The sequence below is a fragment of the Acipenser ruthenus genome, chromosome 8 (genome assembly GCF_902713425.1).
Source record: "Acipenser ruthenus chromosome 8, fAciRut3.2 maternal haplotype, whole genome shotgun sequence".
Taxonomy (NCBI): domain Eukaryota; kingdom Metazoa; phylum Chordata; class Actinopteri; order Acipenseriformes; family Acipenseridae; genus Acipenser; species Acipenser ruthenus.
The window spans coordinates 5,802,490-5,829,100 of NC_081196.1; the positions used below are offsets into that span (position 1 = coordinate 5,802,490).

A 26,611-nucleotide genomic window follows, 5' to 3' on the forward strand; every position below is an offset into this window, starting at 1 on the left:
CGTTCTTTAGTTATTAATACTATGAACACCTGGGTTTATATTAAGGCATCCTGTTTGTCTGTCTGTCTCTATGTCTGTATGTCACACTAAGCTTTCAAGTTTATCTAGAGAAGCGCATATTTATTTGAGATTAAATTTGGCCTTGAAAGCTATTGAGAGGAACAGAATCTGTGGTTGTATGAGCCTCCACTCTGAACATCCCTTTGCTTTCCTATGGAAGTACTGACCACTTCTCATCCATTTTGAGCTTATCTGACAGGATCAGAAACAAGGTTACGGCTTCCAGCTAAAATCAGAGCTAATACACATTTTTTCCCCTTTTCTCCAAATAGCTTCTGCTCCCAGTTTCCAGTCAATCCCAGAAAGGAAAATAGTCACAGCGATTGTTGGTAAAGATATCATTCTTGAGTGTAAACCTCAAGCATCTCCAAAACCAGACATCACCTGGAAAAAAGGAGACCGGAGAATTCCTCCAAACAAGAGGTAAGAAGATGCTGGGCCTTACATATTAGGCAAAGCAAATGGAGAGGCAAGGCTGGGATAAGCAACAGCCATTTATTGGAATTCAAACTGACTTATGACTTAATTTGCTATGTACAGCCAGTGTTGGAATGCACTTGCTTATCTCAGCTCCGTAAAAGTGGACCATCTTCAGCTTAATAAAGGCAGTCAGTTTATGATCGCTTCAGTTGCATGTTCAGTTCCTCAAAAGTCTATGCTTGGGATTTATTAACTGCGATGCCACGCGGTATAATAACGGTATAATAATTTAGCAAATATGTAAAGATTGATTTTCTGTGTATTTTCATGTGTTCCCAGTGTTATTTTTTTCAAGAATCATTTATAATAACAAATATATATCATCCAGTGTTCAGTAATGGGTGCTTTGCACAGCTTAGTTCCTTGTTAGAAATCAAGAGCAAAGGGGTGCACCCTACAGCTTGGAGACTGCCGGTTCGAATCCAAGCTATGCCACTGCCTACCGTGGACGGAAGTTCCCACCAAATACCCCTGTGGCTGGCCAGACGCCTGCAGGTCGGCCTGTACGCAATTCAGAACTGCGTGGTCCTCTGATGCTGTAAGTTCTGATATGGCTGCACGGCGGGCTGGCAGAGCGAAAATAAGCGATGGCTGACGGCACTCATTTCGGAGGACACAAGTGCTCGTCCAAGGACTCCCCAGCTGACCTAGCCTCTACCCTGCCGTGGCAGTGCTTAATTGGGAGAAAAATTTAAAATGAAAAGAAATCAAGAGCAAAGGAAAAAATAAATCCCCCAAATAAATCCCTCTTTCTGTGAAGAGAAAGTCTGTTCTTCATATCTCTGAATGTGTCTGTATCATTTCCCAGCCCTAGAAAAGGCCAGTAATAAACATTCCCATGTTCGTGTCAACACCTCAGCGCTTGTAAATGAGCCTTTGCCAGCATTTATTCTCATCTCTGTGTTTTGTCTAATTCTGATTTCACACTCCGCTGAGTTCTGAACAATCCGTGCCTCAACGCTGATCATGTTCCAATTTAGCTCTGACAAGCCTGGAATGAAAATTTGAATGCTTATTACATTTTTCTTGTAAAGAAAAAGAAAAAAAAAACTGTCAAAGTATTATTTACATGGTCCCTAACCCTATCCTAAAGATGTGCTCATTTAACCAATGTTTCAATGTCTGCCTGAAACGGGTAATTTTCTAAGCAATGCATTCTTATATCAGGCATAGGCTTTCTTTACAGTGGATAAGCAAACCAACTGTGAAGAAGAACTCCATGAAGACTGTGATTTGGAGACAAATGGAGCAAGAAAAGTTTCAATTTGAAGAGCTCCAAAACAGTACAAGTTTTTTTTGGTTTTTCTTCTTCTTATAGTTATTATGATAAAGTACTTGGGAGCAGTGTTATATCAGAGTGGCACATGTAGATATGTTGTACAGCAGGATTTTTGATCAAATCTCATTATTTAAACAGTTTAAAAAAGATACTAATGTAAGAAAACACACAGCAGTGTAAAGGTCGTTAAAAAAACTAAGTATAGTTTATTGTGGTAATAGAATACAAACAGAGCAACTCCATTCTCAGTAGGATGTACCTGAGCCCCAGACGCTGGGTTGCGTCATCATTTATACATAAGAGAGTTTTATCCGCTCAAGCATAAGACAGGCACAGGATTTGAAATACAAACAATTTCCATATATGGTTATTAATAGGTAGTTTAATTTCTACATACGTGGCTCTCAGAAAGATGTTTTTATTAAACAGATAATATACGGAGAGAATGGAAGACAGGACGGCATGGCTCCAGTCATTCTTGCACAATAAGTTCGCTGGTGTTATGTCGGATTCTGTTAAATTCTCTCTCTGCTTATCTCGTGCTTTTGACAGTAAACCCAGAATTCGCCCAATTAGTCAAAACACTACTGCACAGCAGAATTAGAACCCAGGAGTTGCTGTGTATAAGGTGGTGGTGGTAAAAGGTGATTGTTGCTTAGTTACAAAAGAAACAAAACAGCAGTTATTAGAAGCAAATACATTGCCCCAGTGATTTAACAATGCTAGCCTACACATAATAATTATTTAACAGACAGTTTCTATTCTGTTCATTACACTTTCTTGCTGAGCAAAATTCAGTTTGTTCAAAGGGGCTCTAAATCCAATCCGTTCTATCATTTCAGTGTATACAGTAGCTTAAAGTCAAATATAAATACAGTTGAGGCAAACCGTCCCAATTGTTCACACCTCTAGAAAGGCGTGGAATCAAAAATAGGATTAAATCATATACAGTGCAATTCTGGTTGAATATTATTAATATATTGGTAATCTCAGAGTGGCTAACATGGTACCAAAGTCACAACCCTGTGGTGTGCATGGTGAGTCATACAGTCAGGGTCACGCAGGATCGTGTTGCTGATCTGGGCTAGGGATCCGACAGTGAATATGGTCTTGGCATTCCCGCGGATTTAGGAGGTAAAGCAGACAGGGACTGCTTCATCTTACTGCTCTACAGCGGCACCTACTGGCCAGGCACTCAATGACACATTTATCCTCCAAGGGTCTGTAGCTCACCACTTCAGGTTCCTTGAGCTGTTGTGTGGAGTTGCTTAAATACAGGGATGCATATATAATTGAATTACAAATTGGGAAGTAAATGTGGGATGAAATAATTGTACATTTAAAAAAAAAAGTTTAAGGTTAAGCTTTTGGGAAGCTAGAACAATGGAAAGTTGTTGTTGTTGTTTTGTTTTGTTTTTTAAATCCCTTTACTAGTTCAGTCAAACATACTGAATGACATGCCCTGGTTCTGTGGCAATCAGGTTGCAGAAATCCTGCTCTGAATGTTTGTTTATTTCACAGTCAGAGTATTCTAAACCGGCTTCTCCTCAGGATCAGAAATCAACACGCCGATTCATTTATAAAGCCCAAACTTAACAATGTAATCCTCTTCTGTGTACTACAGTGTGTGATTTATGTTTGTTTATAAATAGTCGCTTAAAGCACTACATACTTAATTAAATGTCAGATGTCTAATTCATACCCTTTAGTGGATCTTTTGAGTCTGATTTATGGAGAGAAGGAAATTATCTGGAGAACCATTCCACATGAGAAAATGGTGATGAATGAACAGAGTGTCATTTTAATCTGAGACTTTTCATTCGGGATGTTCATGATCCTCATTCCTGAAGCTTTTCAGTTGGAGCAACTGAAGCCTTCACAACTTTGATTTTATTTGCTTGAAGATATTTATACAGCACAGCACCTTGCTATCAGGGGCACCCTGTCAACGGTAGCAAGAGTTACTGTAGAATATAGCACTATAATATAATAGATACCATTTAACTTCCAAAGCTGGGAAAAGAAAGTTATAATTTGGGTTTATGTATTGCCTTGCCACGGATATCAGTCAAGTTCATCCCAAAAGACCTCAGTTGGATCAAGATCTAGCGCTTGAGCAAACCAAGGTAATGTGGTAGCAGTCATAGCAGTATCATGGCAGATGACAGTGACAGTGCCTACTATCTGTCACTACAGATGGGCCAAGGATTGGCTTGGGGAGCACAGACGACACACAGACTTCTCACTTGTCCTGCCCATTTGTCATAACTCTATTGAAATTAGGCAAGAGAATTCCAACATAATATTAATGCTGGATAGTTGTGTGCTTTGGTTCGACAATTCTATTAGAAGAGTTTGGAGAAATATGTACACTGAGCCTGTATAAAAGGGGCTCTATATACAGCTAAACCTATATAAAAGACCACCTGTCTAAATAACAATAGCATTATTCAATTTGTAGTACGTTCAATGCATATAATGTATTACTATTGAAATTCACAAGCAGTTGAAAAGTAAGTTGTATTAAGAACATGACTGCACTGAGTATGACTCCCCGAGGAATAGGAGAGAATATCAGTATTTTTACAAGCCAGTAATATTAATGACATACACCTTACTTGTGGCCTGTCTGCCCTTTAAGGTGTAAAGATTTGCAATCATTAGCAGTTGCCGGAAAAGTCATTACTGAATTAGAAGAAGCTCAATAGCTGGGAGAGCTTGGATTGAATCGAAACAGTGCAGCACATAGCCTTTTATCTGACATTGACAGCTGGGCTGAGTTGGTGAAGGTTTGTAATTAACATGGATTTCAGCTAATGTTCATGCCTTTTGTTTTCTAAATGGAAAGTATTAATCCCATTAGTGAAAGACATCACTGCAGCCAGCATTGTAATCTGAAGAAGACTGGGTTGAAGATGTCCAGTGCAAACTGCAAGAAGCTCCACAAATAGAAAATTAGATTTGAGACTATTTTTTGACAATGCCTGACGCAAATAATAGAAAAACGTGCAAACTGCTGGTGCTAATGAGAAGTTATAGGTTGGCAGCACTCGCGATTAGAGTCTTCATTATTTATGCATCATGAGGAGAAATGCAGTATGAACTTTCTCAAACCTGGAAGGAGTGAGAATGGCTGCAAAGTTGCTAAGTGCCAATTGTGCACAACTGTGTTAAATCCTGTGATTGTTTTGTGATGCTGACTGATATCTTCTGAGGTCCAAATCAAGACTCTCCACCACTCACTACAAGTGCATGGTACACTGAAGCAACTTCCTTTGCTTTAGGTGCTAAATATTAATAAGAAAGTTGAAATAATAATATACAGAAACATAATACTTTGTGACTGCACCCTAGTGTGAATTATCAGCTAAAGCAACACTTACAATCATGTCTAAGCTCATTCTTATTTATAAGATTCATTGTTGACTGACCCAACCTATCATTGTGATTTCAATGGAAAGTTAAACTGGTTACTGATTCATTTAATACTGACCTTTGTCAGCGACCAGTGGCAACTACCTCCCACCCATCCTTAATATCTTGTTGCACTTTTAAGATAAAACCAAGCAACCAAATGCACAAGGTCAAAGGATACAGTTACTTTGATGGTGCCAGAAGTGAAAACATCAATGGGCCATCTTTTCTGGTCTCAGAGGTTACTGTGTGGAAATTCAAATTGAAGACATCACATGATTTTTGTTATATACTGTAGTTTATGTTTTTGATTTTTTACCTTTTCATTGTTTTGGTTAGTTGCTTAAATCTGCAACTCTGGTGAAAGTGTTTGTTTAAACAAATAATATTTATTTGAATAGGTCAAAAATACAGTAACATAACTACTTTGTATAACAGCAGTGTATTTTTTGTGCCAGCTAAGTGACAGAGAAATGTTTTTCGTATTATTCTGATATTTGTTTCCTAGGAGCGGTCTTGAAAATATGAATTAATGACTTGAAAACCAATTAAAGATTTTGAAGAGCAGGCCTTGACCTTGTTTTTGACACCAGGAGAGCCATCACTCTGGTTTATAAATACTTGACCATGAAACAGCCAAATGGTTGAAAAATAAACAGTTGTACAAACACAAACATTTTTTACACATCGTCAGAAAAGAGAAAGACAGAGAAAGCCTGACTGACGAATCTGTTCTTAAGATTCGATAGCTCAATTATCATCCATAACACTAAATGATCCCTCTCGCACCTCAAGACCTTCAGTGTGATGTAATGAGATTCTATTACTACAGTATACTGACATAATCCCATCATTTTTAAGAGCACTGAAGTAGTCCGTCTGTGCTAGGCTGGAAAATTAAATAAATAGGGATTTTCCAAATAAATGACAGAGTATCATTCATTCTAAAGGGTCTACTGAAGCACATTAGTGCTAGGAGTTATGGCAGAGAAGAACGATCATTCCACCTCATTGGAGAATGGTCTTCAGGGCAAAAGCACATTTTCAGAAGACATTCTGTTTCCTTATGCAGCTGAGTCATGTACATATTAATATATGTGTACCTTGTCTGCAACATATTGGAAACTGGTTTGGATCTATTGCAATGTCAAGTTTTTGGGGAACAAACATTTAAAAAGTTAGGTAAAGAGAACTTAACTGGTTCCAGGTTTCAGACGGGTTACTTTGGAATTGGGTAGTGAGATTCAACTCCAAAACGGATCTTTGTGACCTTTCTGTAGAGACTAATGTTTGGCTCAACACGCAGACTCTGAAATGGTGCTAATTAGCAGCACAGTTATTGTGTCTGATAATTCTTCATTGCTCATTAATAGGATTTCAGTTGTGGAGGATAACAGTCTCAGGATTGTGAATTCTACCAAATCCGACGAGGGCAGCTATGTATGCCGAGGGGAGAATCAGTTTGGCTCAGCTGAGATGACAACTACAGTGCGGGTGAAAGGTAATTGTTTTTGAGTAGTTTAAACCCAGAGTATAGAAAACTAGACTCCCCTTTGTTTGCTTGCTACCTTGATTTACTTCCATGTTTAAAAAAGGGTTTCATTTTTGTATTTAAAGAGCCCACACGGATGCAGCTTGCACCGACCCGAATGGAGGTTACAGTGGGTGAAAGTGTGGTCCTCAACTGCAAGGCCTTTCACGACCCCTCCCTGGATGTGTCGTTTCTATGGTTACAGAACAGAGAGCCTATCAACTTTCACAAAGAGGGAGGACATTTTGAAAACATTGGTGCAGTAAGAACACTATTTAACCTCAAAGGGCATGCTTTTATTTAATCGTGCTATTTTTTTGTAGACTAATGTAGCATTGAGTTTAGAGACATTAATAATTGGAAAATCAGTTACAAGATCAGATGGTCAAATTCAGGAGTATGGGGATTTAGTAGGAAGAAATGACAGCTGAGGGCTTTTACACAAGATGCATTACTGTAGCTTGTGGGTTGACAAAAGGATCTGTGTGAATGTGATGGCAGATACAGTTTCGCCTGCAACATGTACATTTCTTACCTGAAGATGGGAACACTAGCAAGTAGACAATGGCACCTCTGAATCAGAGGAGTCAGGGACTGGTTTGAAGAGCAAAGCATTGCCTTCTGTTCTTTCCAGATGTTGAGACCCTTTGGGATAACCTTGACGAACATCTCCAGAATATCAGTCCCTAGTCTATAACGCTGACACAACCTTCTGACATCTTGTGGAGTCGATGTCCTATCTCTGTCAAGTAGATATCGGCGATATAGGTGACCCAGCTTGCTTTTTTGTGATATGCCACTATTTTTAAGTCAAGATAGTGTATGTAAAACTGATACAAAAAGATATTTCTGTTTAAGCAGACTCCCTTTATTCTGATAATGTCCTGGCAATACATTACAAACCTATGGAGAAACCTGACCCATTGCCGGCTATAAACTGCTTATGTTAATTTGAACAATTTTGCAAACCTTTGATGGCATTCCAATTGCCATAGTTGTTAAGTGAGCTGCTGTCAAAAAGTGAAACGCTCAGCATCCCCACATAATAATATGAAAATGATTTGCTAAAAGCCATTTTACTAGCCATGAGCCTTCCTTGCAATCTGCTTGGACTGTAATAAGATCCTGGGGTGGTAATGGTAACAGTAGAGAATTTATGCAGCTGCAATCAGCTATTACTTTTGAAAATGCCCTTCCATCAAGCTTGAGTGAATATTGCTCCAGTGTTTATGAGCTAAAGAGGTTCAGTATTCAGATATATAAAAGTCAAATGAACTTTGGTTACCAGGTGTAGCTCAAAAAACATTTAAATAAGAAAAGCCAGGGATTAATTGATTTTTTTTTTTAAATAATAGGCAACAGTGGACATCACTAAATTTAGATTAATAATAATCAAATAAGTGTCAAAGAGGCAAATTGAAGTTGTGAGATTGCATTAACCCTGGTACAAGTGCAGTTAATTATTGGCTAAAGACAGTTCTGTAACTAATGTCCAGACTGTGCAAAAACTGCGCATGCACAGTTGTTTATAAATGCAACTTCTATTGATTGTGTGGAGAATAATACTATTAGGAAATAAGTCCGACCTGCATTTGATGATGCACTATTGATCTAACCATGCACATGATCAAATTGCCTCAATAAGCTGCTGGAGATCCTTTCAGAATAAATCAAAGAATTACTGGAAATGTCCCCAAGGCAGCCTCCCCAGTGAGGACTAATATTAAAAATGCGAATTATATTAATACTGCTAATGATAATCAAGCAATAGCACATGCCATAATTATCAGAATTTATCAGGCAGCTTTTTACTTCTAAAATAATTTCAACATATATATATATATATATATATATATATATATATATATATATATATATATATATATAGACAGGTATGAGCTGCACAGTATACTCTGAAAATGGTATTTGTAATGTATACTATGGTGCATTTGATGGGGTCGTTTATTCAGTAGTCTATGCCCAGTAATACATGCGCCATGCACATTGTATTCTAAATATTACATTCATCTTCTTGCACTTCCACATGTCTTAGTGTGCTCCTTGGGCTGTAACATATCTGCATTTCTGGGTTTCTGTGTACCATATTGAACTGTCAGCTATTTTACAAAGAATGAATACACCGTTTCAGCTACTATTAGATTTACACACATAAAAAACAACCATAAACAATGGGGCCTTATTGTTCCAAGACAAAATTGAAAGCCATGCACCTCAGTTGTTTCCTGCTACTTTAGTTAAGTAACATCAACATGTTTTAGCTTTTTTATTTTTAAATTGCTTCAGGACCATTAAAGTAAATCAATTCTACAATGATGAGTATGCTTGTCAGTGCAGCATTTGTACAGTACAATGTGTCAGTAGAGGTAACAATTTCCAAGTGGCAAAATAATAAGCACACTTACACTGGTAGAGAAAATGCATTGTCCTTGATAGAATATCACATGGCAAGAAAACACAATTAATGACCACTGGACTCTGAATAGCATTGGCTGTCTTGATGTCTACTATAGGTTTGAAAAAGTTTTCTTCAGGATTTCAAAAGGTAACAGAATATCCAAACTGCTGATCCTACAAGAAGCAGCTAAAGGTGCAAATGAAACTACTGGTTATAAACCCATTGGTTGTTTGAGGTTGATAGTCTGCTAGATTTGCAGCAGTTTACCCTCAGGAGAAGATCTGTTAATAAAAATAGATAAATGAAAAAATGCATCTGATATTATCAGTCTACTGTTGCTCTATGTAAGAGAAGCTCCCAAGTGTAAAAGTGAAAATTAAATTAGTTTAATCGCTTAGGAAAATGTACTTAAATTCTGCATCAGATGCAGCTATTGAAATTATGATTAGATATGAACGGCTTTCTGGTGACATTTGAATGAGGTTTAGTGCTGGTATTATGCTATCTTCCAAATTATAATTAGGAAGTCTAATCTACAAGGCAGTCATGTGGATATCTAAATACCATTACTGCCTGCATTATTCCTTTCCTAAGGGCAACGCCCCTCTACATAGATCCAGTGGTCAGGGAGCAATTTTGAAAGCTCTCACACTTTCCAAATGAACCCTGTTCAGTTTATTTTCACTTTGCACTGCAACAAACACACCATGTGTAAATAAAAGCGTAAATAAACATGCAGTCATATCTGTGCTGAGGATCACCTGAACTAAGTGGTAACCTGGTCTTACCAATATCAAGTTGCTAAAAAAATCCCATACTGAAATAATTCTGATACAATATGGACCCCAAGGTTTGCTAAAGTAGTTCTGAGTACAAGTTAGGACAGTACAGACATAATGCAGCAGACAGGTAGATTTAGACAGACTCATGTATTTAAATTTTAATCAACAACTGTGCTAAACATCTGCCTGTACTTGGATTTTTTCTGAATATCGCCTGGGGCATTTTTCCGTGAAAACGACAAAAAAAAGGGTTCCAGATCTGCAGGAGACTGCTGTTGAGCTTTGGGGTGGTTCAAAGTGATGTGTTCCTAAATATTGCAATACTCAGAAGACAGCTTCACAGCGGTGATCTTGGTTTTGCGATTTATTTATTTATTTATTTATTTGTTGCTGTATCTCTCTTCGCAGCAGGCCTCCTCTGCTGATCTAATGATCAGAAACATCCTTCTAAAGCACGCTGGGTGGTATGGCTGCCGGGTTCAAACCAGTGCCGACTCACTGATGTCGGAAGCTGAGCTGCTTGTAAGAGGTGAGGTTGTTATTTAATTGTTCTCTGTGGTGGACAAGAAGAAACAATATGGTGTTCATAAAATCTCTTATGCATACACAAAACCAGTCAAAACTAGCTCTCTTTTTTTGACATTCTTGAGCTGTTTTAAAGTATTACAGAATCCCCTGCAAAGTTTACAATAAGCACATTACTTTAACTGTGTTGTGTGCCGTGTTGTACATATCACAGTGTTATATTTATATATATAATGCCACATTTTTTATCACACATCAATCAAGTGGGTGATACATTTCTCAGCAATTTACTCAACAGCATTCACCAGGAGAAAAAATAAATCTTCTAAAGATTGCATTGTTTCCAGATACACCACTCATTTCAATCAGAGAGCTTGCATAGTTGCAGGAGGGAGCATGGACTGGATACACGTTCCTGAAAATGAATGCTGAAAAACGCAATTCCCTAGTTTATTTACCTATGATGTGTGGATAATTTTTAAAAAAAAAACTCGGTATGTTGAAAAAAAATAGCTGCGTTAGAACAATACAGGTGTTTTTTTGTAAAAACTGCAGGGGGTTCTATAGCACTTAATGATTCATTACAAAAAATGTATATTTTACAACCTTGAGAGTTCCATCTAATTTTCAAGGATTATCGACAGATTTTATTGACAACTTGCTTTTAATCAAAGCTATTTCAGTTTAGTCATCTTTACTGACAAACATGGGCCTGTGAGAAGAAAAATATTGCCACCAGTATTCCCAAAGTGCCTGACCCTGTCTGCATAATGAACTTGCCATTTTCAGTGAGAAGAGGTAGCACTAGTACACTAGCACTGGGTTAAAATGTCAATGAGGCAACAAGTGTAGTTAGCTAAAGCTTAATTCTTCTTAATAATTATATACCAGCTGTAGGTCTTGGTCTCTCTATAGATGTGATTGGGCCAGCTATTACGTCCTTGATGAAATCTCAGTGCACTGAAGTAACAAAAATGTGCTTGACTTTCTGTTGAGCTTGAAAATAAAGCACCTTTAGCTTTCACCCTGTGTAGCTTCACCCAGCTGAAGAAAAAATGTGCAGCACCTTCCCAGAAGTCACACTGCATTGATTTCACTAGGTGTACCAGCTGTCTGCTTCTCACTTACAGCTGTTTTTTTTTTTCAAAAATCATTATACGGTTTCAGTGGTAACAGATTTATTTCGGATGGCTACAATAAACATATGTTAGATTGTTTTAAATAGAGTGAGGTCTGCCACAGTGTTTTGAATTATGCTCAATAAATATGGCTGCAGGCCAGTTCATAACATTACAAATGTGCCCAAAAACGAGCTGTGTTCTTCAGCTTGTGTGCATATTTAAGAGCTAACTTAAGAGTTAAGTGTACAAGGGACTATCTTGGCTCCTGATTGGATAAACACCAGAGACCTTGGTCAGTTTTATCAATTATTCACCAATTATGTGACAACTGTCATTTTGTGCACAAGTGTAATATGCGACGCAGATAGTGAATCTGTGACTAAGCTTGTTATAAAACAACACTGGTTACTTCTATTTAGTGAGTTTTGAATTTTAAAAAAGAGGGCAGAGACCAGTGAAAATATAAGCAAAGTGTATTAACTGATTTATTATGTAAAAGAAAGTTAGAATTTTTTTTTTTTTAGAACAAGTAGAGATGAATATCAAATCAATGCACAGTAGTAAGACTTTCAAAGGACCTGTCTATGATATAGACACATCTTTACAAAGTACAGGTTGGTGTCGTGTCAGTGGACTCTGAAGGCAGGTCTGTGTGTGGTTTTTGTACTGCCATGAAGTCTTAGATTAGTCCAGTGGCTTAAATAGACATACTGTTCAGATACTACTGTATTATTTCAGAAAATCTTGACAACAAGTAAGACACAAATGGGACAATGTTTATGTTTAAATGAACACGTGTGTTTTTAAATATACAGCTGGGGCCAAAAGTTTTGCATCACCTAGAATTTTAGGACTGAGACATCATTTTAAATAATAAACTATAAGAACATCATTTAGATCTTTTATTTAACATTATGTAATCAAAGAAACTGTAAAATGATACCGCGAGTAATTTGAAAAATTTGAGAATGATAGTAAAATGTGAAAGTAATTTAGTCAGCAATGTATGCAAATGTGTGTGGGCATGTGACATGTCAGCTATACCTTTATTATCTGAATGAAAATGGTGTGCAATTATGGGAAAGCTAAATGATATTTATGATTTTGCAAGGGGCATGACAGCGGGTGACCATAAAACTGGCTCACCCCTCAATGCAGTGGCTGGTCAGAAGCAGGTCATGCAGCATATTGTGACAGGCAAAAGACATGCTACATTGGCCCAAATAAAAAAAAATACACAACCCTCATCACTGGACAAGACACACCTGTTTCATTACAGTAAGGCCATTCTCTCTTTTTTCTGGCCGGTCAGTTGATCATATAGAACTCAGCCAGGCTTGGACTGAACTGCACCTCATTTAAAATTTTTAGAGACATCGTTTGTTTAATGAGCGTCATTAAAAATGAACAAGGAAAAGATACCAGAAAGGGAAGGAAAGAGAAATTGCAACAGAGCAAAGGACTTCTAGTTAATTAAATTAACTAACTAACTAATTAGGTTTAAATAATTTACAGTGTATGAATACTTACGCAGTCAGACACATCAATTACAGAGATTGACTATCACCACCACTTGATCAACTGGGCTTCACAGAAGGTATTAGTTATTTCGTCCCCCTTTGTCCAACACAGAAGACAGTAAAATATATCTATATATAATCTGCTGAATGGAGGTTTACGTTATTAAAATGAGGGGGTCTGTCAGCTTTATAAAAAGTAATTAGTGGTCCCAAATTAGCATCACATAATTGATCATAATTTTAGCACAATTTGCAGTCTCGGCATTACAGGATTGAAATAGCAGATGTGTTTGTGGAGCTGTGAGAAATAGCTTTAACTGTAGACACTAAAATTCATACTGAAATAATGAGTATGATTCCTTCAAACATTATGTTAAAAAACAGTTGGTGACATGAGGGATGAAGATGTGTTTAACATCCCCCCTGCCTAAAGGACATGTTGATGGATTATTAAACTGCACTAAAAAAAATGAATAGTTCAGCAATCTGTAAGAGAAAACAGAATTATTTTGCAGGCTGCTATGGAAGAATTAAGTTAATTCGTTCATAGAGGGTAAACTGTTTATAACCCCTGTGTGTAATGAAAGATCTAATGTTTTACTATCACGTCGGTTGTTTTATGTAGCTGCTAAACACGACACTTGAATTAAATACTCCAGCATTGCAAAAGTTATCATGCAGTTTCCTGCTTGGATACAAGCAAAAGGAAGGCCATACAATAGCAGCGATTGCCATTTTATTCATGTTGTTTATTTTGTCTATGCATTTGTTTATTGTATCCATTTCTAGGTCCTCCGGGCCCTCCAGGGATTGTGATTGTGGAAGAAATCACAGATACCACTGCAACACTCTCCTGGAGTTGTGGGGTAGATAATCACAGTCCAATCAGCACCTATAATTTACAGGCTAGGAGCCCTTTTTCATTAGGATGGCAGACTGTGAAAACAGGTAATCAATAATAGCCTGGAGATACAGGTTAAGACAGAGCCGGTGCAAATGTTCTTGGATACAGTAGATAACCGTTCAAATGCGGTCCAATGAGAGTGAGTTGAGTTCTGGGGTCAAACACAGGTCAGCACAAAGTTAGTAAAATAAAAATTGGAACAAACATTGCACAGTTACACACATTGACCGGTCATTCATGTGCCTTGTAAAGCATTTTGAGATCCTTCAGTGAAGGCAAAATAAACCTCTACAGAATACATGTAAAAAATGATGCAGTGCATTCTTTATTAAATAAAACTACATAGCAGGTTTACACTTGTACAGTGAGGCAATGAACTGAATATAGATTCCTCGCAGTATTCTCATCCGAGGAGAGTTATTTTATTAGAGTACCACAAACTTCTAACTTTCTAAACTTACTTCAGAAAGTAATCTATTAAGACTTGACAGGTTTTCCATGGAAGCTAGTTTATGGTGATGGTAGAGAAACTTTGTTTACTTTCATGAGCTGCAAAACTATGGGGTGCCTTGCATAACACTTATATTTCATTAGAAAATGTATATATTTTTTCACAAAATGAGGTGGGTGATTTACAAAACACAATTGTTTCATCACAGGGTTCTGTCTTATCTCTGCAATTTAGAGCTTTCGGCTTTGAGGGGACCTTTATTAACAAATATTTGATATAAACCTGGATTAACTTAATGACTTTGCAATTTTAAAGTGTCAATCCAGCTTTATTTTCTTTTTTTTTTTTAGCATGAATCAGATTATTGGTACTTTAATCAAGCCATAATACATAAATACATCAATAAAATAAAAAAAACAAACATATTAGACTGCATGTTAAAGATTTATTCCAAGTTAGGATAAGTGGCACAAAACTATACTGTGTGTCAGTGGTACATAATTGTGAGAATAGATCTGATAGCATTAATCAGAAATAACATTCCACTTGAATCCCTTGAAACATTGTGTATGTGTCTTGCAGAGCCTGATCCTGTCACTGGAGATATGGAATCGGCTATGGCAGTGGATCTGAACCCCTGGGTAGAATATGAATTCCGGGTGGTAGCGAGTAATGGTATTGGGACAGGAGACCCAAGTGCCCCCTCTAGGGTTGTCAGAACCAATGAAGCAGGTATATATGGGTCATTCTCTTAAACCATCCTGTAGTGTGGAGAACTTACCTGCGGGAACTCAAGGTTGCAGAGCTGAATAAATAAATAAAGGTGAACTCTCAGATTTTGGCAGTCAAAATGCATTTATTCACTGGCTGGCGTCCCATGCTTTTCTAGTCTTTGAAGCATTTATTGCAAGTGTGCATACTGTACTGAACACACAATGCACCAAACTGACTCATATTCATAGAGCAATTGGTAGTGGTATGAAATATCACAGTTATCTTAACTAATGTATTCTTTGTGTTGTTTAGATTTGCTTTGTGTATCGTTTTTTGTTTCAGTCATCACATCCTGATGAATTTCTTAAAAGTTTAAAGCCTCAGGTGGCCTCTGTTGAGCTCTCAGAAACATGTCTAATTTCTAGTACATCTGGTAAACCAGAGTTTAACCCTTTACCTGCTCCCCCTGTAACATTGCCCATCCTGCTTTGCACCAAGATCATAGAAGACACAATATCACCCTGTTATAGTATGCAGATTGATACAGTAGATTTTTCTTTCAGTCATGGACCATTTCAGTGGTTCAGCCTTTGTCTGAAAATTATTCCAGCTACTTCACAACTACACTCCTATTCTAGCACTGTCATATGAGTTCCAGATAGGCATGACTTTTTCGTTGCATTTTTATAAGGCAACACTGCATGATAGGATCGCGGTGTTTATTCATGCCGTAAGAAAGGTCTTTAAAAAGGAATTTCTCAAATATGTTAGTTTTTGCAGCCTGACAAATGGAAAAGCAAGGCATGCGTACTGGATTGGAAGGTCTGGCCTTAATACAACTAAGCATTAACTGTGTTTCAAGTTGTAAATGTGCATTTCTTTATCAGGAAATTGTAATACATGCTGTTTTGGTTTGTACTTGACTGTTCATTATGGTGGGAAGGTTAGTAGTACAGGAAAAGATGTATGATGTTTTTGGGACACAAAACAAATTAGACTTACAGCAATTATGTAGGTCAGCATCCCATGGTGGACTGTGTGTGTTTAAAAGTGGCAGGTTTGTTTCTATTTTTTATATTTAAAAGGTGGTGGTGTTTAGATTAATTGAATAAACCAAACTGTGTGAAACTTTTAACAACTATATTGTAAACTTGCGTGTGATTCGGGGGGCATGAGCGAGGGCTCCTCTCTCTATTTCCTTCCTACCAGTAACATCTGCTATAACCCCTATTTAAATCCCAAGTCATGCGCTTGCTCTCTGTCTTGCATTTTTGTTTTCCACCATCCTCCCCTCCTCCCCCACTACGCTTTCCTCCTCTATTCTGCCACTCCACCTCAGCAACAGCAACTGCCACCTTCCCAACCTTAGAAGCCCAGCTGCTGGCTTTGTTCTCCGCGAGGAAGGTTCTCAGCGTGACAAGGGGGACCCCTGGCCAAATCTATTTCTCTGTCATCTTCCCATTTTCTCACCTCTAGGTTCCCCTTGGGGGAAGTATTGGTTGCTTCCCAGCCTTGTAGACTGATCCGTTCAGTCTCACAATCGCGAGGGCGGCACTCCGCGAGCCAAGGGGAATCTCCTTACTCTTCTCTAAGTCATAAAGCACATCTCTCCTATTATCAATTCCCAAGGTCTCTTCCCCCTCGCAGCCCTCGATCATGTCCAGTGAATCCATAATAATACTATGTAAAACATAAAAAACAACAACATCATCCTGTGCATTTACTCTATATTAATCTCATTTTGGTAGCTTCACTTTCATTGTCTGTAATGTCATCAGAACCAACCTCAATGTGACTAAAAACTAATAATTTACAATCTGGTGTTATTTATTCTATATGTAAATATAGGATGTCAATCGCTCATCTGGCAGACAATTTAAACTGTACACTCTCTATTGCACAAAGTCCCCTCCATTTGTCACTCAGTGAGTCAGTGCCATCTAGTCTGTCCATTGACCAAGTTACAGCAGGCGTTTTTAAATTCTTGAAATATCTCAAAACTATTCAATGAGGGTCCCAAAAGTAACCTGCTAAGTAACAAAGTTCTTTGGATGGATTTTTCCTGAGAGAAATTAATAAATACAAAAAAAGGAAACACTGTAGTAAATTTCAAAATGGTAAGTTTCTTTCTTTTCACAATGGGCCAGGTGATAAAAACTCGTTTTCTAGCTGGCTGTGTTCATGTTATACCCCAGAGGTCAGACCCTATTACATTTTTAATTGGTTGAGAAGATGAAAATGAGCTGGTAACATGAATTTAAACATTTTGGGTGTTTGAGTTAAAACAGTTAGGCAGTTTGTGCCTGGAGGCTAAGCACCAGATACATTATCTATTCATGAAAAGCACATTCCCAGCCTTGCACTGTACTGAATCAGATACAGGCACAAGAATATGAATAGCTCATTTACCAGGCTTCAGCCGAAAGGTCCTACCACTTAGAAAATGACAAAATTGTCAAAAGACATTTTCTTAGATTGTTAAAAGTATTTTTTTTTCTCCAATTGTATTCCTTTTTATTGTGAAAAATGACACGCATTCCAAAATTGATGTTGATAAATGTAGGCTTTTATATATTGTTTAGAGATGGCTCTGATAAATAATCTCTCCATTTAAATTTCTCAACAAGACAAAAGAATTTACACACCAAAGAAGAAATAAATAGGCCTAAACAATAGAATTGAATCCGATCGATGATGTTGCTGCATTTAAAGTTATTTTCCTCTGCAGTATCAATTTAACTCCATGACATTTCCAGTAAATGGTTCTTTACAAATTAAGATACAAAACCATCTTTGGTTGAGGACCTTTGAGGTTATCCTGTACTCTTTATTTCTTCATCATTGGTCCTTACGAGGCTCTGCAGTCGACCTCCATTATTGTATAAAGCTGGCATGTAAGGTCATATCATTTTTTTTTTCTTTGCAGTTCCATCAGTGGCCCCAGCAAATGTGAGTGGGGGAAGTGGCCGGAGACATGAACTGGTTATAACTTGGGAGGTAGGACATGTCTAATGTTGATTTTGCCCTTCAATCCTAACATTTCCTTGGATGTTTTGTTGAGAGCGGTAATGTTAGAATTGCCTGACACTTGTTATCTAATTAAAACCTTGACTGCCACCCGTTATATTATGTTTCCCCTTTAAGGTCTTAAAGATAATTGATTACTTTTACTCTGACATTTATTTTTGATTAACACCTCAAGTGACTATAACTGCCAAGGTGATTCCCTTGTGTCATTATCTCCTGTCAGTCCAAGTTTCCTTTCCGTATGGGTAAGAGTTTTCCAATGTAAACAAAGCAAGGCCGTATGTACATATATGAGCCGCTACGGATAATAATCACTTCAGAATGCCACGACCAAACGCATTGAATAAAAGCACATATACGTCATCTAAACTTTAAAAAATGTGGAGGTTCAGCTTTGCACTTGCTTCAAAATGAGGTCCTGTTCTACCATAGGTATTATAACACACTTTGTATCTTCAGTAACCCTCTCTAAATAGCTACTTAGCCTACAGTAGAAAGCTATATTGGAGAAACATAAGCCTTGATATACAAGTCTGCATTTTCAATCCCCTCTAACATTCTCAGCCAGATTTAAGTTCAGTAGTCATTGTCCTGCTTATAGATGGTCACTAAGCTTGGAATTTTAGAACTCTCACTTTAAATATTATTTAGGTTCAACTATTATTTCAGTTTGGTGTTGTTATGTTCTGCTCTGGGCCTTTCATAGTGGACCACCATCACAAAGCGCTTTACAGAGGTAGGCTGTGAGCTGTGCATTATATGCAGAGTCACTTACAACATCTCATCCGCAGGATGGAGCACAAGGGGGTTAAGTGACTTGCTCAGGGTCACACAGTGAGTCAGTCAGTGGCAGAGGTGATATTTGAACCAGTGACCTTCTGGTTACAAGCCCTGGACTTTAACCACTGGACCACACCTCCTCCTTGCTGGGTATTACTGCTGAAACAGTTCCATTTAATCAGCTCTTCAGTGCATTTCATATAATAGATATATGATTTGCCTTGGATGAATAGAATCTTATGTTATTTCAAAAAAAGAAAAAACAGTCTACAATGTCTACATCTGAAATGTGCTTAGTATAGTCTTTGTAAGTAACATTTTCAGTTAGAATGTAGTGCTTGTAATGAGAAGGAAAGAAGGTTCGTGATTGAATCTGTGTCATCTGATCTGTGCTAAATAACACGAGCAGTGAAGCAGTTTTCCTGACTAAATCAAATGTTGCCATCCATCACTGTGACTTCAAGAAGTGTGTATCGAAATCACCAAAACATTCTTTCCCTTTGTTTTGCTTTTGTTTTGTAACAAATGTATGTAGGCATCTGTCCACAGGAAGCCCTTTTTACCTTGAGGGATTTATCTCGGTGTGAGTGAAATCGTATTAAATAAATACATTAATAAATAATTGAGGGATGGAGATGAATATTAAAAGCGACTGTACAATAATTCATCTTTGTTGCTAGTCAGAACACGTAGGTAGGTGGCTGCAGCCTATGCAATGCAAGGGTGGTAATCAAAGTGCTCTATATTACTGGAGTCTCAGTGTTAACCAGGAGGATTGACTGCACAGTCTGTGCTCTTTAATGCAATTGATGAGTGACAGTTTTCAGTCTAAACCAATGAGCTCATTGTTAAACTGGCAAATCTACTGGGTCACTTGGAGATTCCATAAGATAGAAACTCTGCCACTACTTTTCATCCTTTAATTTCAGTAAAATGTCACTACATTATGAAGCTCTAATCTATATCAGGAGCAAAATATAGACAGCAACAAAAAAGAAGCAGCTAACTTGAATAATTGGAATATGACAGAATGTAATTACGTCCATGGCACTGTCACAGCAGGTAATTAAAAGGCTTTGGTCATTTGTACAATGATTTTGATGATGTTGCTTCCGTTCTTGGTCAGATTAATAGGCTAATTGAGGTGCCATCCCCGGGGGACTTGCTGTTGCTCTGAGTACCAAGTGACTTGAATTCTGTTCTGAAGTTACTTCTGAAAGAAGTGCATGTGTTTATAATTTAGACAAGGATCGGCACCGTATTGCCATAAAAAAGCAGGCTGCTTTTTCCAAGTTTATCCCAACAACTCCACAGCCATTGAGGTATATAAAATATAGTACAGAAGCTCATGACAACCAGCCCCTATATTTGCAATAACACCATTTAGATGTAATGTACACAATTACAGATTTCTAGTGTTTATAAGTCTCATAGGTCTCATTAGATTGGCATGCATTAATGTATAATGTGAAATAATGTGATATCTTGTAACAGTTTTAAGTCGCCCTGGATAAGGGCGTCTGCTAAGAAATAAATAATAATAATAAATGCTTTATATATCTGCTGATAAAAATGCTTCTTAACACAATTTAGTGAGATCAGCCTACACTTCAGTTTCTTTGTGGAACACTTAAATATTGGAAAATGATGTGGTGCTTATATTTCAGTATGAAATATGAAGAAACAAAATCACAGCTACAGAGTTATACATTAATTGTAACTTGTCAATATCAATTTTAACAGCCAACCTGAGCGCAAACACAGCCTATTGTATGTATAGAAGGCTAACGTTTGAATAACGCTGTTAAAAAAATAATTTAATAATAATTGTAGGCATTCATTTGTAGCTTTTAATTTAAAACCATGCGATATGAAATTGCCTTCATTTGTGCAGCAGATTAGTCTGTTTTTCTTCTTGAGGTGACAGGGGCATAGAGTTTGTGCGGCACATAAAAGCATGACAGCTTAAAGAATGTTGCTTTCAGGAAATACATCAAATATCATACAGTAGATTACTGGTTATATTCAGGATCACTGGTCACAGCACAGAAAGTGTTCTACAGCAGCACTGCTACAGTAAATATAACCTCAAATAAAGCCTTGATACCTTTCTTTTATACTGTATCCAAATGCTTGCTGGAACCGTCATAATGTGGTCTAGATATGACACAAAACCATTTCTGTAAATGCTTTTTCTGGCTTAGTTTCAGCTCACTTTGATTTTGTTTTATTATAAACGTCTGTATACAGCTGGAAAAGCTTTTAGAAAATGCTTTGAATAGCCACCAGTATGATTAGAATAACAAGACAACGACTACACAGAGGAATGAATAAAGTGGTAGAGATGGTAGTAATATCAATCTATGCTTTGCCATGGAAGCAATTTTACAGAGCTTTCACATACCTATCTGTAAATTACTGTGCTTGCCTGCATTTAGTTTACTAGACTATGTTTTTACCCTTGTATGTGGGCCCCCAGTAGAGATTTTGAAATGCACGTCAGGCTTCATTCCAAGCAGTGGTGCTTTTACTAAGTGATCCATTAATGCTTTTTTTCCCCCTCCACAGCCAGTGTCAGAAGAATTTCAGAACGGTGAAGGCTTTGGGTACATTGTGGCTTTCAGAGCCAATGGCACGCGAGGATGGAAAGAGAAAATGGTGACATCAGCAGACGCCTCAAAGTTCATCTACCGGGATGAGACTGTCCCCCCTCTGACTCCCTTTGAGGTGAAGGTCGGAGTTTATAACAACAAAGGGGACGGGCCCTTCAGCAACATTGTCACAGTCTACTCAGCCGAGGGAGGTAAGTCCTCACAGATACCAGCTCTGAGGATCATCCAGTTTGTCTCCCTATTTGTTCAAGCTTGGCCTGAGATATATAAACATTACAGTAGTTTACTTGCCAGCAGGTTACTACTGATGTAATGTAAAGTATTCATTATGTTCACCTACTGTACAAATGAAGCAATTAAATTCCACCCACAGTATTGAAATTTGACAGAACTATAAAATACTATATTATTATTATTTCAAAGGCCAAATTGATTTAGAAACTGATTGAGATATCAGCCACATTTTCTCATTTAAAGTTCAGCACAGAAGGTTGACTTGCAGCAAAGCAATGACACTATTAACACTGCATTAGTCATACAAACTATATCATTGTATTACTTTATTTTTTTTTAAATGCAGAACCCAGGGAAGCCCCTTCGGATGTTAAAGCTGCCAGTGTGTCTTCCTCTGAGATCATGGTAGTATGGAGGCCTCCAAATCTAGCCCCAGGAAGACCAAAGAATTATGAGGTACGGAATGGGCGTGCACAAGTGAGGTCTGCCCAAACAACTAAAGAATATAATTAAACAAGCTCATTAAAGACTGGAGTTCAATTATTGAACATATACCACCCCCCATGCCTTGCTGGGATGTGGGAGATATTTTCAGCAGACCTGTTAAAGAGGTCTGGGGGAAGAAAATACCCCATTCAACACAGCGGACCAGTTAATTTGTCCCATCTTGGGTATTATTTGTTTTTTGTGTCGCGTGTAGTAGTTCCAGATAAGATTACTGACATTTTGCAAAGTTCCTTTGAGCTAATCATAATGTTGATCAGTGTCATTTAAGAAAGTCGTGTGATCTCCTGCTGTATTAATAACGGCACACCGTTTCTGACAGGTGAACTATTGGAAGGACATGGAGCAGGAAGAATCTGGGCAGAGAATGAAAACCCCTGGAAATGAAACATCCATCTTACTGACAGGGTTAGAGGGAAACACCTTGTATCACATCACCGTGAAGGGCTACAACAGTGCCGGCCAGGGGCCAGCAAGCACAGCTGTGCGTGCAAAAACCAAGAAATCACGTAAGTCATTCACCCAGCAGCTTGGAAATGGCCTTTTTGTTTTAGCTATATATGTAACTCCTAGATATCAGCTGAAATGGTTGGCTAATGCTCTTGCCTTTACCTTTTGGGACTGTATTTTTTTTAAATAAACAGCAACACAACAACTTTAAAGAAACGTCTAAAACGAAGCGATCCAAGTACAGGGCAGCTGTACCGTTTCTTGAAATCCTGCCCAGTTTGCAAATTTAAAACTGTGGTAAGATTTGGCTGAATGAAACTGAAGTAAAGGGAAACATGAATATATCAAGTACACAAATGAAGAACAACTGCATAGTGATTTTAAGCATTAAACGTCCTGGCAGTAGTTGGTTATCTCGCAAGTTATCATTCTTAACCATACAAAACCAATAATAGGGTGTTTTATGTATTTGTCCACTTAAATGTCCGTGTCTTAGCTCCCAGTCAAGCACCTGGCAATCTCATGGGGATACAAGATGGAGATCGCGTGTCACTTGGATGGGAGGCAGTCAAGCCTCTTGACAATGAATCGGATGTGATGGGGTACAAGGTCAGGGACTCTCAATCTCTCTTTTCCTCTTTGTTGTCCGTGTTCATTGCAATATGTCTCAATTGAATAGTTGACTGGGAAATTGGACCAGATTAATTTAGGATGTACAGGTCAGCCTACCATAGTTTCCCATCTTGTGGAACTGGGTACCATACTGTAGAGATCAGTGGCCACTGCCAATTCACTGTCAATTGAGAAATTTTAGATGGGTTTTGGGCCTCCTAATGTAAAAACAGATATATCTTGTTTACCGCCCTGCACCCTGAGGGGAAATTACAGCCAGTACCTCAACTTGAGGATTAAAAATATACTCTATCCAATATGCTTGTATTAAAAGATGTCCTAATTGTATTATACCTGATGTTTATAATAATACTTAAACCAGGATATTCAAGGCACTTTCCCTTCCGTGTAGGTCTTGTTTAGACAAGAGGGCCAGAGCAGCAGTGAGGTGATTGAGACGAACATCTCCTCTGCCGTGGTTCCACTGTCAGATGGAGGGATTTATATCATTGAGGTGCGAGCATTCAGCGAGGGAGGAGAGGGAACAGCCAGCTCACAAATCAGAGTACCTGTATCGTCAGGTGAGATATTCCAGTATTGCGATAGCGCTGTATTGTCTACTAATGTATTTATTTTTAAACCGCAAAATACTGCATGAATTGTTTTTACAGACAATATTACATTAAAGAGACTCACTTGCAATGTTACATATTAATATTAATCGACCACTGCTAATATCTCATAAATCTCCTTGTGTAAAATCTGGTGCAAGCCTTCACTTGACCTAAAAGGGCTGCAATAGTGTGGTCATGGGACAATATAGTCTCCAGATTATAAAGACTTAATGCTTTGACATATTGGATATAGATCTTTTCAACAGATCAGTTTTAATTCATGTTTACAAACCATTGAATTAGATAAGCCGTTCCGCACAGAGGAACACTGTCAATTTTACAGCTTTTACAAAATGTGTTATTGTAGCTGGTTTAAAAAAATGACAACATTATTCCTGCTGCAGAACTGAGACATAAGTTACAAATGACCTGGCTCCCTGTTGTCGAGCTAATGGAATGTTTACCAGCACTCTTTATCCATAGACACTAATTAGGTTACCACAGCTGTTATGCATGCCGTTAAGTTTGCCATAGTTTCTTAATGCTCGTGTAATTACCAGATCAACACACACACACACAGACACACACACACTTTTGCACAGCCAATTAAGTTCCCTTGGATGACAAGATTAATTAAAAGTTTAAAAGCTCTTACAGCAGAATTAAGGGCCAACAAAGTTGTTGTCAAAGTCAATTGACTTTTCCATTGCAATAACTTACAATCTTGTAAACCAGTAACCACAGCCTAGTACCAAAAATTAAATTATTTCTTTTCCGATTCTAAGCATGCTACAGTACCATATTTGAAGCACATCAGCTGGTTGTCACTCCCTGAGTGGCTCACCTGGTAAAGACACAACCACATAGCGTGCATAGCGAGCCATACTGGCTGTGCAAAGTGGGCGATCTTCTCTGGGATTCCCTCTGGTTGGAGAGGCAAAATCATCAGGGACCAGACGAAGGTCATGGCGATCTACTATTCATGATACTGATAGCTCTGATTTTCTATTCACAGCTTTGACTTGGGATGTATGTTCATTTTACTATGTGTGTCTTTTCTCTCCTAGGTGTCAGAGTTCCAAACCACCAAAGTTCTGTGCACAGTATATCCACTTGTTCAGCAACAGTGACCATTCTCTTAGTTTTTGTCATTCCTTCAGCATCATGGTGAGAGAGGTTGACCAGCTCTAAAGACAGTACTGGGGTGGACCTCTTTATACCCGAAGAAGAAGCTGGCTTGCTTGGCCTTATCCACTGCAGACCCGGAAGCATAGCATTGGGGACAGCCTGCTAAAAAGGAGGTGTCAGAAAAGTCATTTCTTCCCTGTTTTTTCCCCTGGTCTTTCCAATATCGTTTTAGCATTGTACTGCACATTGTGTGGAAACAGTTATTGGTTCCGGTAAACTAGCTTTTGCATTTCCCTCTCATCAGATGAACTACAAATCCCGTGCTTAGATTTGAAGCCCAGTCAAATGGTCTGTTAAAACTACTGTACTTTTAAAATGATTGTCTTGAGGCTTTTTAAAATGGCTCTCTTTGTCCGTGAGTTGTATTGTTTCCCCTTAGCTCTGAGAAACAGAAGGAGGAGGAACTCTTTAGAAACAAGTGCATTGTTTTCTTATTCAAAAAAAAGTAAGATTTTGTATCGTATAAGAGGTCTAACTATTTAAAAATTCACTTTTTGTACTTTGTGTTACCTTTAGTAAGTGATGTGCGTACTGGCTACTTTAACATTGTGTTTCTCTAATAGCCAATGACACTAGGTAAGCCTGGCGAAACCAATGACTAAGGACTGCTGGATAAAGAACTGTTACCTATAGTGCCCCAATTAGAAGACAGTGACATGACTCTGTGGCAAAGCTTATGATGTCTCAAAATACCAATAAATGTGCTGTTTATTTTTAATTGGATGACAATGCCTTTTCTTTAAAAAAAAAAACAAAAAAAACAACAACAACATAAAGGGATGTGCAGTCTCTGAAGGCCACATCTTCACCATCTCTTTGACTTAAAGGTACATTTTCCGAATTAAAAAAAAGGTATTTGCTGATATAACACGGAATTAGCAAGACACGGTTGTAGTTACTGTTCTGTGAAGTTACTTGCTACTGTAGTATAATGCTGGTAACTTTTATTTGTACTCCCATTAAAGAAAATCTGCTTTTGTACATGTTTCAAAATATGGCCTACTCAGTTTAAGTAGGTCACTAAGTGTGAGCTATCAATTTGTAAACAAGTAATGTTTCTTAGAATTACTACATTATTACAAAAATATATTTTTCTGTACTGTAATTTTTGTTGTTATTTCAATGCTTACCCTTGTACAAATTTAGGAGGATTTCTGTGTGTTAACAGGTTGCTTGTATACTTCTTAGTAGTCTCTATTGTATACTGTGGTGTACTATACAAAAGATATGTGTTATAGAAGAGATTTGCAACATACAATAAGTCATGCATGTCAAATATAAACACAGGCTACACAAAATATTATATTTTAAAAAATATATATGGTACTGGTACTGCATTTAAAAAAAAAAAAGTTGCATTGTTCATGTTTCCTTTTTCTATCATGTTTAACTA

General features: G+C 37.8%; 1 protein-coding gene across 5 annotated transcripts in view; it reads left to right on the plus strand.

Moving 5' to 3' along the window:
* The window catches only part of LOC117405904 (contactin-5), a 201,425-nt gene extending 175,443 nt beyond the window's left edge, over window positions 1-25,982 (plus strand). For 4 of the 5 annotated variants that reach the window (XM_059028266.1, XM_059028263.1, XM_059028267.1 and 1 more), the window contains 13 exons: window positions 333-483; window positions 6,607-6,734; window positions 6,851-7,026; window positions 10,371-10,491; window positions 13,918-14,076; window positions 15,066-15,215; window positions 18,124-18,194; window positions 21,573-21,807; window positions 22,197-22,306; window positions 22,677-22,863; window positions 23,301-23,413; window positions 23,829-23,997; window positions 25,098-25,982. In XM_059028266.1, coding sequence (XP_058884249.1) covers window positions 333-483; window positions 6,607-6,734; window positions 6,851-7,026; window positions 10,371-10,491; window positions 13,918-14,076; window positions 15,066-15,215; window positions 18,124-18,194; window positions 21,573-21,807; window positions 22,197-22,306; window positions 22,677-22,863; window positions 23,301-23,413; window positions 23,829-23,997; window positions 25,098-25,201 — 1,874 coding nt within the window. In that variant the 3' untranslated portion in view covers window positions 25,202-25,982. The remainder of the gene's footprint in view (window positions 1-332; window positions 484-6,606; window positions 6,735-6,850; window positions 7,027-10,370; window positions 10,492-13,917; window positions 14,077-15,065; window positions 15,216-18,123; window positions 18,195-21,572; window positions 21,808-22,196; window positions 22,307-22,676; window positions 22,864-23,300; window positions 23,414-23,828; window positions 23,998-25,097) is intronic. The other variant, XM_059028265.1, reaches the window with a different exon arrangement.
* The last annotated feature ends 629 nt before the right edge of the window (window positions 25,983-26,611 follow it).